The 11,630-nt window shown below is 52.1% G+C and overlaps 1 protein-coding gene across 1 annotated transcript; it reads right to left on the bottom strand.

Moving 5' to 3' along the window:
• Positions 1-2,747: 2,747 nt before the first annotated feature.
• ALTATR162_LOCUS12083 (uncharacterized protein) lies at positions 2,748-4,590 on the bottom strand (the record flags this gene model as incomplete). The annotated part of the gene is made up of 3 exons (XM_043319728.1): positions 2,748-3,468; positions 3,527-4,268; positions 4,407-4,590. The coding sequence occupies 3 exons, from the start codon at positions 4,588-4,590 to the stop codon at positions 2,748-2,750; spliced, it is 1,647 nt and encodes a 548-aa protein (XP_043175663.1).
• Positions 4,591-11,630: the final 7,040 nt, after the last annotated feature.

The following is an 11,630-nucleotide window of genomic DNA, read 5'->3' as shown; positions in this document are numbered from 1 at the left end:
AAGACGCAGGAAACGACACGACGGCGGCTTCGGATGGGGCAAGGAAGGCATCGCCCTGGCTTGTGCCCGCCTCTAACGAGGACCTGGAAAGCAAGACCAACAGGCTCGCTGCGATTGCGCACGGGGAAGATATTGGGAGCGCCGTATTCGTTCAACGCTGACGCGCCCACCACTGGACTGCTGTTCGTCGTGGCCGACGTCGACGTGGCGCAAGCAGGGCGTTTGGCTGAGATCTGCGGATCGCCAGCCTCTGCGCGCGGCAGACGCCCAAGGAAGACGCCCAAGGAAGACGCCCCAACCTTGGATGAGGCAATCCACGTGACCGTTCATGCATGCGAGCGTGGGCACGGCTGTGGGTCCACACAGCAAGGGGATCCACTCGGTAAGCGTAGGACATGGCACCTCGCCCCATGTCCGCCAGAGCGCAAGACAGAAATTCCACGCAGCCTATGCGTGCAGGCACCGCTTACAGCAGTCGGGTCCGAAGCGGCGTCGATGCAGCCCCGGAGGCCGGCGATAACTGTGGCCTGGCGAGCATCCGCGGAGCTTTGACACTGCTGCTCCCCAACGTACGTGCGGGCCTCGTTGCTCCTGCATCCTGTACAGTAGTGGGTGAACTACTGCGTGTGCCGGAGAGGCTGCTAATTGCCCCTGCGGTGGAGCGTTCCCCGAGCCGTTAAAGAACCCTAGGTGTGTGCTCTCGCAGCCTGCTGAAGCGTAGCCGCCATCGAAGCTGCTCTTCTGTCAGCTCTCACTCAGGCAGACATGATGCTAGCACTTGGTCTATGGCCGGAATGGCTAGCAATCTCTGTAAAGAAATCTCTGTAAAGAAGCTGGTGCTGCGCTCTCTTCTTTGTGTAATTATTTAACGTCCATCCCTACGTGCCGGGACACAGGGTGTAACGGGACACTTTTTCTTTCGGGCGCCCGGATTGTACTAACCATGCCTATAAATGGACAAGTCTAACGTGCATCTATTTTGCAACTCTTGCTCTTCTAGTAAATCAATCTCCGACGCTGGGAACCGTGCTGTTGACCACGCTGTCGCTGGTTCTGTTAGTGCGGTCTATCAACTCTCCTCTAATACCCCTTGTTTATTCGCGGTAGTACAAACTTCTACACAGCTCGGTGGGCTAGAAAGAAAGCTAAGATAGCAAAGATCAAGACTGCACACTTAAAGAGTCGACTTAACGTGAGGAGTGTGCATCCCGGCAGTTTCTCCGCGCGGACGGCACGATCATTGGAAACGCATGTGATCGGCTGTGCGTCCTAAGCGACATTTTTCAGCAGTAGCGTGCTGAGATATCTGCGAGCCGTATTACGCGCTGTGGCTAAGGACCTGGCGCTGAGACCCTTGCCTCAGGCAGCTCTTATTCCCGATTTGTAGGCAGCTATATTACCTGACACCCAATTCTAGTATAAGGTTCGTTATCACGCTGCGTATATTTGTCGTGCAGAGTGGACTAAACCCCTTTACAAGACATCTAAAGTTACTAGGATTCACCACTGCGTGTTTATCACGGTTTGGGGTCTCTCCTGCTCCTGCTCTTCACCTGCTCGCGACTACTCACCTTAGCGAGCTACGCCTATCTAGGCTAGCCCTGTTTACGGTCACTCACCTACATAAACTTTCCATAGCATCTGCAATACAACCTCAGTTCAATCCTTCGATTCTTCCTGCACAAGATCCCTTTCACGATCCCCTACAGTATTACTATATAGTTACTTTTGAAGGTTATAGTTATAGTGCGTCACGGGATCTAGCTTTGAGACTTGCATTACATACGCAAATAAAGTCATGGGTTCTCGTCAATACACTCCGCTCGCCACCTATGCAGCATGTCAAGCGACGACTGTGTATTATGACGTTGTTGGCCAAGGACCTGCTGGCGCAATTGGAAGCATATTTCCATCAGTGCAAGAGCCTCCTGGCGGCGAGCTTACGACTGCAGCGTGAAGGCGAGATTGTTCATGCTAAGGTGCGTCCCTGGGTGACGAGACGCCCTGGGTGACGAGACACTTTTTCGTTTGGACCTTCGGAATTGCGCCACAAACCCTATATAAGCTTATGCTCGATGCGCTGCAGTTCTACAGCTGTAGTTCTTCTAGTATAGTGGCCTCCGATCAGGGAGAGCATGGTGTTGGACGTCCTTCCGGCCGTTCTGCTGATAGCGTTCATCAACCCTCTGCTAGTACCCCCCTGTCCGTCCACGATAGAGCATCTCTGATCAGCGTTCGGGGAGGCACATAGGACGCTAAGATATTAAAGGCTAAGATAAGAGGCTCGAAAAGTTAACTCAAAGCAGGAAATAGGCATTCCGGCAGTTTTTCCGCCAAGGGGGCACGATCGCCAAGACCCACCATACAGGGTGATAGGCTGTAGCCTCTCTTGGCATGCAGCAGGCTGCAGTAGCGTGCTCAGACATATCTGTGGCTGTGGCGCGCAGCAGCGGCCAGCCAATGCAGCCGCTTAGGTTCCTTGGGTTCTGGCCCCGCCCTAGGTGGGCTGCTGTAGCCAGTGCGTACCGGCCATTTTCTAGGGGAGGGGAGTTGAGATGAAGCACATCACTTTTCGGAACTATAACCCGCTCAAGAGTGACAGTTGCGTCAACGCCAAGTATGTGGTAGGAAGCGGTAATGTATTCGGCATAAAGAAGCAGCAGCAGACGCAGATACACCGTGTGTGCTTGTAAAGCCAAAACAGAAACACGTTGTGTAGACTTGAATATAACCGAAGGTTGCGTTGGTCACACAATTCGCACCTCGGACCCCGATTTCTCCACACAGCCAGTTCTCACCATTCCAACTCCAACCCTTTTAAACTCGCCATCTTTTTCTGTTGGCACAACGACGAGAACATAGTACAGCTGCGCGGCGTTGTTGTACTCTGTCCTTCCTACCACGACACAATGATTTTCAGAACCTTCTGCACCGCTCTTGATATCATAACGTATCCACCCTGTCTCGTTGTTTGTAGAGATGTCGGAGATGATGTAGCAATCACCCTCAGATTCCATTGTACATTCCCGGAACTTTCCCACATCAGCGATCAATGCACCAGAGTTGCGCTCGGCGTCGAAAGCCAGAGCACTAACCCAGCTAACGCGGCCCATTTTAACCTCCATGAATTTGATGCCTCCGCCGCATGCCATCCATGACCACGACGGTACTTGTCGGTCTTTATCGTACATGATACACTTCGTGTTACTATCCGAGGCCTGCCACAGTAGGTTCCGGTGAAGATGTTCTTGGAAGATGCCATACCTACTGTTCTTGCACGGTAGCGCGCGTGCAACACGGGCCTCTAACCCAGATGCAGCAACACATCTGTCGGTGTCTTTGGTAAGTCCACGCTTCGAGTAGTTCTCGAACAGAAAGTGGATGAACTCCACAGTACGTCCTGCGCCTGATTGAAGGAGACGCTCTGGAAAGCTTGGATCTAGTAAGAAATAGTTCTTTCGGGGTGAGCTGAAGATAGGGAGGTCTGATTAGTCATATGTTAATTTAGGTAGTGTAGGTCTCTTACCTCTCCATCTTCGTAAGGTTCTCGCAGTGCACTCCTTCTCCACACTCCCAGTAGGTCTGATTGGCGCTGAAGTGAATAGTACGTTTTGCCAAGACCCTCTCTTGCATGACCCAAGCTCGCTTGTTGAGCCCGGCTTGTTCCACGTCGTTCTCGAAATCATCCATATGGGCGCAGATACAGACTTGATTACCTGCAGCGTCTTGAACCCGCACGTACTCATCGCCTCTGATTCGGGCGAGGAATCCTGCATTCGAATCAACAGCCGAGGTTGCAGCGATTGTACAATAGGCCGAGGCGAAAACGTCCTCCATATGACCCGCTTCGCGCTTCCAATCATCCGCGTTCCACTGGATGATGCACAGTGAGTCAATCCAGAGATACCCAATTCCCAGCTCCCGAGTCACTCGGACTGCATCTTGAAATGTCTTCGGTAGCTCAGAGAGACTAAATCTATTTAGTCGTGCACTAAGGTTGCCATCAGTGGTGCAGTATCGAGGATCGTCCTTTGTTGGGGGATGGTCGCCCCAGCGATGAGACAACGCAGTATACTTCACGCCTTCATCTTCCTTAGGGAAATAGAGACATAGAACTTCTGGATCGGCATGTCCAACGTAGACCAGCCTAGTTGGCGATGCACCTTGGGATCTGACGTTCTGTCGGTTGCAAGCGTGGGTTGTGTCACACCATTCAAGCCAGCTTCGAAGGAGCGCGAAGCGTGCAGCGCTTTCAGGCTCAGGAAGAACTAGAAAGCCGATTGGGATGTCATCTGTGTCGTGGGGCGGGCTTTCTGTACTCAAGACAGGTGGTAAGCAAAGAATGTTTTTAGCACATCATGGGGCCTAGGACCACTAACCCACGTCAGAACAAAGCCTCAGCATACGTGGACCCTCTTCGTTCAATCGCAAGGCCGCGCCATCTCGAACAACGCTAAGGTCAGCGTTCTCTTTCTCGTTCTCGTTCTCGTGAAAGCGTTCTGCGGTCCGGACGAGTAGTTTGCAGAGTGCACAGCTTCTCGAGGCGACGCGAATCTCAGAGAGGCGAGCTTCAGGATGTTCCCCCCACATGTGTAAAGCTGTTACGAAGACACTGCAACAGACGCAGGGGTGCACGATACTGGAGTGGTCCTCTAATCCACGCTCTTGCAAGGCCCCGCGCAATTTTCTAGCGAATTCGTTGTCGAAAGTGAAATACCAGTCCGGCTATCCCAAGGTTATTGTAATTTGCAACAGCTGTCAGCGACGGACTTCAAAAGGACTTACACCCTACATCGCCAGACATATCAGGGTTAGCAACCGCCTCGCGCATCTACGTTCCTAGGTCGACTTACTCCCTAAATCGCCAGACACATTAGTGTTAGCAACCGCCTCACACTTTCACGTTCCTAGGTAAACATACAGGCTACACCACCAGACATACTAAGGTTAGTAGCTGCCTCGCAAGTCTACATTCCTGGGTCGACTTACTTGCTACACCACCAGACACACTAAGGTTAGCAGCCGCCTCGCGCATTCACGTTCCTAGATCAACTTACTCCCTACATCGCCAGACACATTAGAGTTAGCAGCCGCCTCGCGCATCTACGTTCCCAGGTCAACTTACATACTACACCACCAAACACACTAAGGTTAGCAGCCGCCTCGCGCATCTACGCATAGGTCAACTTACTCCCTATATCGCCAGACACATTAGGGTTAGCAGCCGCTTCGCACATTCACTTTCCTAGGTAAACATACAGGCTACACCACCAGACACACTAAGGTTAGCAGCCGCCTCACACATCTACGTTTCTAGGTCGACTTACGTTCTACAAAACCAGACACACTAAGGTCAGCAGCTGCCTCGCGTATCCACGTTTCTAGGTCGATTTACCCACTACACCACCAGACATACCAAGGTTAGTAGCCGCCTTACACATCTACGTTTCTAGGTCGACTTACTTCCTATACGACCAGACAAACTAAGGTCAGCAGCCGCCTCGCGCATCCACGTTTCTAGGTCGACTTACTTGCTACACCACCAGACACACTAAGGTCAGCAGCCGCCTTGCGCATCCACGTTCCTAGGTCGACTTACAAACTACATAACCAGACACACTAAGGTTAGTAGCTGCCTCACACATCTACATTCCTAGGTCAGCTTACCTGCTACACGACCAGACACACTAAGGTTAGTAGCCGCCTCGCGCATTAACGTTTCTAGTTCAACTTACCCACTACACCACCAGACACACTAAGGTTAGTAGCCGCCTCCTGCATTTACGTTCCCAGGTTAACTTACGTCCTACACGACCAGACATACTAAGGTTAGTAGCTGCCTCACACATCTACGTTTCTAGGTCGACTTACGTCCTACAAGACCAGACACACTAAGGTCAGCAGCCGCCTTGCGTATCCACGTTTCTAGGTCAACTTACATACTACACCACCAGACACACTAAGGTCAGCAGCTGCCTCGTGCATTCACGTTTCTAGGTTAACTTACTCCCTAAACCACCAGACACACTAAGGTTAGCACCCGCCTTGCGCATCTACGTTCGCAGGTAGACTTACGTCCTACACGACCAGACATACTAAGGTTAGTAGCTGCCTCACACATCCACGTTTCTAGGTCGACTTACTGCCTACACCACCAGACACACTAAGATTAGCAGCCGCCTCGCACATTCACGCTCCTAGGTCGACTTACTACCTACACCACCAGGCACACCAGAGTTAGCATCTGCTCTGTGCCTTAACGTCCGTCAGCTTGCTCACCTCCTATATTTATGTTAGTTAGCATTAACGTGTAGAATATTCAACAGCCTAGTTACCATCTACATCTGTATCGTTAGCTATAGTTAAACTATGCTCGCGTTCTAGGCATACCGTGAAGGAATTCTCGTTCCACGTTTTCTGAGACATTGCAACAATTCTAGCTGTGATAAGTTAGCAGAGACAATGTTAAGAAACTTGCTCATAAGACGTACTGTTTGCGGATGCGGGGTAGTTGAATCGGCTGGTGCCTAAATCATTGCGGGATGGCGGGGCAGCCGGCAAACTTACTATAGTAGGTGCTTGCGGGGCACACTTAGTGGAACCAACAAGACTGTGCAAGTGGCCGCTGTCGAGGCTCCTAGACTCCAGCTATCATGCACGACAGCCACCGCCACAGGCATATCTGAGCACGCTACTGCAGCTCGCTGCATGCCAAGAGTAGCTAGAGCCTAGTTCCCTGCGGAGAATGTCTTGGCGATAATGCCCTCCACACGGAGAAACTGCCGGAATTCATGTTCGTTATGATAAGCTGACCTTCGGAGCCTGCGGTCTCCATCTTTAGCAACCGGACTTCCAGTCCGCCGCTCCGAACGCTCTACAAATATACGCCGTCGCGAGTAAACAGGGGGTTACTAATAGAGGGATGATGAACGCTATTAGTAGAACGACGGACAGCACGTCCAACACCACACTTTCTCTACTCGGAGGCGAGTATACGTAAGGAGCAACAGCTATAGAATACAAGCGCGTCGAGATTGAGCTTATACAGGTCTTGTGACGCGATTCCGAAGGTCCGGACGAAAAAGTGTCTCGTCACCCAGTGTGTCTCTTCACCCAGGGACGCACCTTAGTCAACGTGCTACCTAGGATGATCGTCGCCAAGCACTCTCTTCCTCGTCTGCAGTACTTGCACCTCCAGCTCTTCGGCCTCTTTCCACCGTCCTTCGCTTCTATACCCCTCCGCTAGGTTGGCCATACTATTCAGCGTGTCTGGATGCTCATCGCCAAGCACTCTCTTTCTTGTCTGCATCACTTGCACCTCTAGCTTTTCAGTCTCATACCATCGTCTTTGGCTCCTGTACGTCGCCGCTAGATTATGCATACTAGCCAGCGTGTCCAGATGCTCGTCGCCAAGCACTCTCTTCCTCGTCTGCATTACTTGCACCTCTAAGCCTTCGGCCTCCTTCCATTTTCCTTGCATCCTGTATCTCACCGCTAGGTTGGCCATGCCGATCAGCGTGTAAGGATGGTCGTCACCAAGCACTCTCTTCCTCGTCTGCAGTACTTGCACCTCCAGCTCTTCGGCCTCTTTCCACCGTCCTTCGCTTCTATACCCCTCCGCTAGGTTGGCCATACTATTCAGCGTGTCTGGATGCTCATCGCCAAGCACTCTCTTTCTTGTCTGCATCACTTGCACCTCTAGCTTTTCAGTCTCATACCATCGTCTTTGGCTCCTGTACGTCGCCGCTAGATTATGCATACTAGCCAGCGTGTCCAGATGCTCGTCGCCAAGCACTCTCTTCCTCGTCTGCATTACTTGCACCTCTAAGCCTTCGGCCTCCTTCCATTTTCCTTGCATCCTGTATCTCACCGCTAGGTTGGCCATGCCGATCAGCGTGTAAGGATGGTCGTCACCAAGCACTCTCTTCCTCGTCTGCAGTACTTGCACTAGCAGCTCTTCGGCCTCCTTCCATCGCCCTTGGTTCCAGTACGTTAACGCTAGATAGGACATGCTAGTGAGCGTGTTAGGATGCTCGTCGCCAAGCACTCTCTTTGCCGTCTGCAGCTCTTGCACCTGCAGCTCTTCAGCCTCTTTCCAACGCCGTTGACTCGCATACATCGCCGCTAGGTGGGTCATGCTGGTCAGCGTGCTAGGATGCTCGTCGCCAAGCACTCTCTTTGCCGTCTGCAGCTCTTGCACCTGCAGCTCTTCAGCCTCTTTCCAACGCCCTTGGCTCGTATATATCCTCGCTAGGCTAATCATGCTGTTCAGCATGTCTGAGTGCCCATCGCTAAGCACTCTCTTTGCCGTCTGCATCACCTGCACCTGCAGCTCTTCAGCCTCTTTCCAACGCCTTTGGCTCGCATACGTCTCCGCTAGGCTAATCATGCTCTTCAGCGTGTCTGGATGCTCATCGCTAAGCACTCTCTTTCTTGTCTGCATCGCCTGCACCTGCAGCTCTTCAGCCTCTTTCCAACGCCCTTGGCTCGCATACGTCCCCGCTAGATCATGCATGCTGCTCAGCGTGTCTGGATGCTCGTCGCCAAGCACCCTCTTCTTTGTCTGCATCACTTGCATCTGCAGCACTGCTGCTTCCTCATACCGTCCGTCACTAGACAGAGTCGTAGCACACTTCCATGCAAGATACCATCGCTCGTCGTTATTATCATCTATCGGACTATGCGACAAAGCATACTTGGCGTGCGGAAGCAGTCGTCTCCACTTGCTTCTGTTACTATGGTCATCGTTTGGGAACACCCGAAGTAGCTGTGTAATGGTGCGTTGAGTGAACTGTATAAGCTGTCCCTGCATTTGCAGCCGCTCGCGCAGGGATTGATGGACTAATCGATGAAGATCGAGCGCAGACTCCGCAGGTCGTCTGGTGATGAGCGCGAACTTGTCAAGTAACTTGACAGCATCTTCCCTTGCTTGCATCGAGCCTGCCTCTAGCAGATCGAGCGATATGTCTTTTCGCTCCACGCATGCAACAAGAAACAGACAGTCTACAGCGAATCTGTGATCCCGACTCATCTGATTTATGGAAAGAAAAGTTGTGGCAGTTACAGGGCCTTTCACCCCAGAATCTAGTAACATTAGTCTACATTTAGACAAGTCACCGCCGTGTTCGCTAGCTAGTTCTTTGTACCCGTTTAGTCGTGATCGATACTCTTGCACCGTCATATCGCTAGCATTCATGCAGGCCGCTGCTTGCATGACTGCCAGAGGGAGATACGATAGCTCTCCCAGCAAGTGTTCGGCTTCCTGCTGCTCAATGTTCGTAAGTGGCCTCGCTAAGCGAACTTGCAGCATCTTTAGCGCCGCGTCTAGTGTCAGCTCTCGCAGCTCTGCGACGTTCTGTGAAGCGAGCGCCTGAGCTGTGTCGTTGTTCGTTGTTGTGAAAATAACAGAACATAGCGTAGACTGCGGTAGACAGTCTGCCAGGTCTGCGGCTTCTGTCGTGCTGCCAGATCGCAGAGTGATGTGCTCTGCGTTGTCGAAGATCAGCAAGCATTGTCGAGCACCAACCTCTACTAGACAGCGTTTTATAAGCTGCTTCATGTCGGCCTGATCGTCGTCCCAGCCTAGAACACCAAGCTTCTGCGCAACACTTGCATACGACTGGTAGAGGCTGTCTTTGTCGCTTGCGTCCATCCAGAAGACTAAGCAGCTTCTTTTGTTCTGTCTTGTCCTGTGTGCAACCTCGAGCGCAAGCTGCGTCTTGCCTGTTCCGCTAGGTCCGACGATCGCTAGTGTAGTAGTGGTCTGTTCGTTGGTGAAGAGCTTTGCTTCTAGCTTGGCGAGCTGCGACTCTCGACCGACGAAGCGGGGGTTTCGTGAGAACGGAATGATCGACGGTACGTTATCAGCTGCCTCTACTTCAGCCAGCAGCCTGCTTCGTGCACTCTCGTGTCCTTCGCCATACACGGTGGGCATAGAGATGCCGATGATCCCAAGCAGGCAGTAAATAGTGTCTTCTGCCTCAGTTGTTCTGCGATTTTTGGCCCATCTCTCCCGCTCGGATATAGGGAACTGGTCCAAGGGGCAGTTGTGCAATGCCGCGAGCGGGATATTGGTGATCTCGTGTATGAGCTGGTCGAGCGATATTTTATCGCCTATGCGCCGTCCCTCGCACGAAAAGAACTCAACCAAAACTGGCGCGATAAGCTCTTGCAGCGTCCATCCCCGCGTAAACCATGCGCTTGCACGGAAGGACGCCTCCCAGTCGCTGCGTTGGGCTGGCTCGGTCGTGGTCGACACTGACACATCTGACAAGAAGACGTAGCATCGTACCGCGTTCTTGTACCACTGGAACATCGAGTTGATCGACTTTGAGAGCTCAGCGAGATTCCACTTGTCGATGCAACAAGTGTCGACCCAGAAGTACTGCAGCTTGTCCTGGGCTGCCTGTTTGGCGCAGAACGCAAGCTTCTTATAGCTTTCTTCCTTCTCCCTGTAAGCTCCGCTCTGAACGTCGTTGAAGAGAATCTCGGAACCACTCCATCTATGCGACAGAATGGCGTAGGGCGGAATCGTTTTGTCGCGGAAATCCGTCAGGACGGGCCTTCCCATCGCGTCAAAGTGGAGAAGCCGCATGGCGCTTGCAGCTCGGATTTTAGTCTAAAGAATTAGAGGCATAAACAACTTTTGTGGTGGATTAGTGAGAGTAGAATGTTAACGGGAGTAGAATGGCATCTTTGCGATAAGGCAGAGAAGCCAGCCTGGTGAGGCAGTGCATGCAACCCGGCTGGCTGCATCAAGCGCCCAGCGTCCTGCACGGCCTCCCCTCACCATCTGCGCTAGGGCAGTGTTTGCCTTGCAAACTCATGTTAGAAGAGTGCACATGTGCGTAAGATGCCAGTAAATTCATCTAACTAATCTACAAAGGTTCTCCTAATAACGTTCCGCCTGGCTCTGTGCGACGAGGGCGGCTGCCTACACAGCCCGGGAATAAGAGCGGTCTAAGGTTAGGTGATAAGTGGGAGCCGCAGCTCTTAGCCACAGCGCGCAACCCCTCGCATATATCTCATCACGCTATTGCTACCAAATATCGTCGCGTCGCACGGCCGGTTTGACACGTTTTGATGATATTGTCGCCAGCGCGGAGAAAATGCCGGGATGCACACTGCTCACCTTAAGTCGACTCTTTGAGTGTGCAGTCGTAATCTTTGCTATCTTAGTTTTCTTTCTAGCCCACCGAGCTATGTAGAAGTTTATATCGTCGCGAACGAACAAGGGGGTACTAGAGAAGAGTCGATGGACGGCGCTGACAAAATGAGCGACAGCATGATCAACAACACGCTTTTCGGCGTCGGAGGGTGATGCACTAGAAGAGCAAGAGCTGTAGAATAGATGCGCATTACGTTTGTCTATTTTTAAGTATGTTACAGACAGCCCGAGCATCCGGAAGAAAAGGTGTCCCGTCACACGGTGCGTCCCGGCACGTAGGGACGGACGTTACTGTCTTTGATCTAGATAACGCTTATGCACATCACATGCTTCCCTCCTCTAGACGATTCCTGGTGCCGCTTGGGGATCTACTATCGAGTGTACAAATGTACCCACATCGTGCCCCAGCAGAAGAAGGTACTTGATGCAGTACCACACTAGCATGGCGCTCCAACACACGAAG

Source organism: Alternaria atra, assembly GCF_907166805.1.
Source record: "Alternaria atra isolate CS162 genome assembly, contig: 40, whole genome shotgun sequence".
NCBI lineage: Eukaryota > Fungi > Ascomycota > Dothideomycetes > Pleosporales > Pleosporaceae > Alternaria > Alternaria atra.
This window is presented reverse-complemented; position numbering and strand designations above follow the sequence as displayed.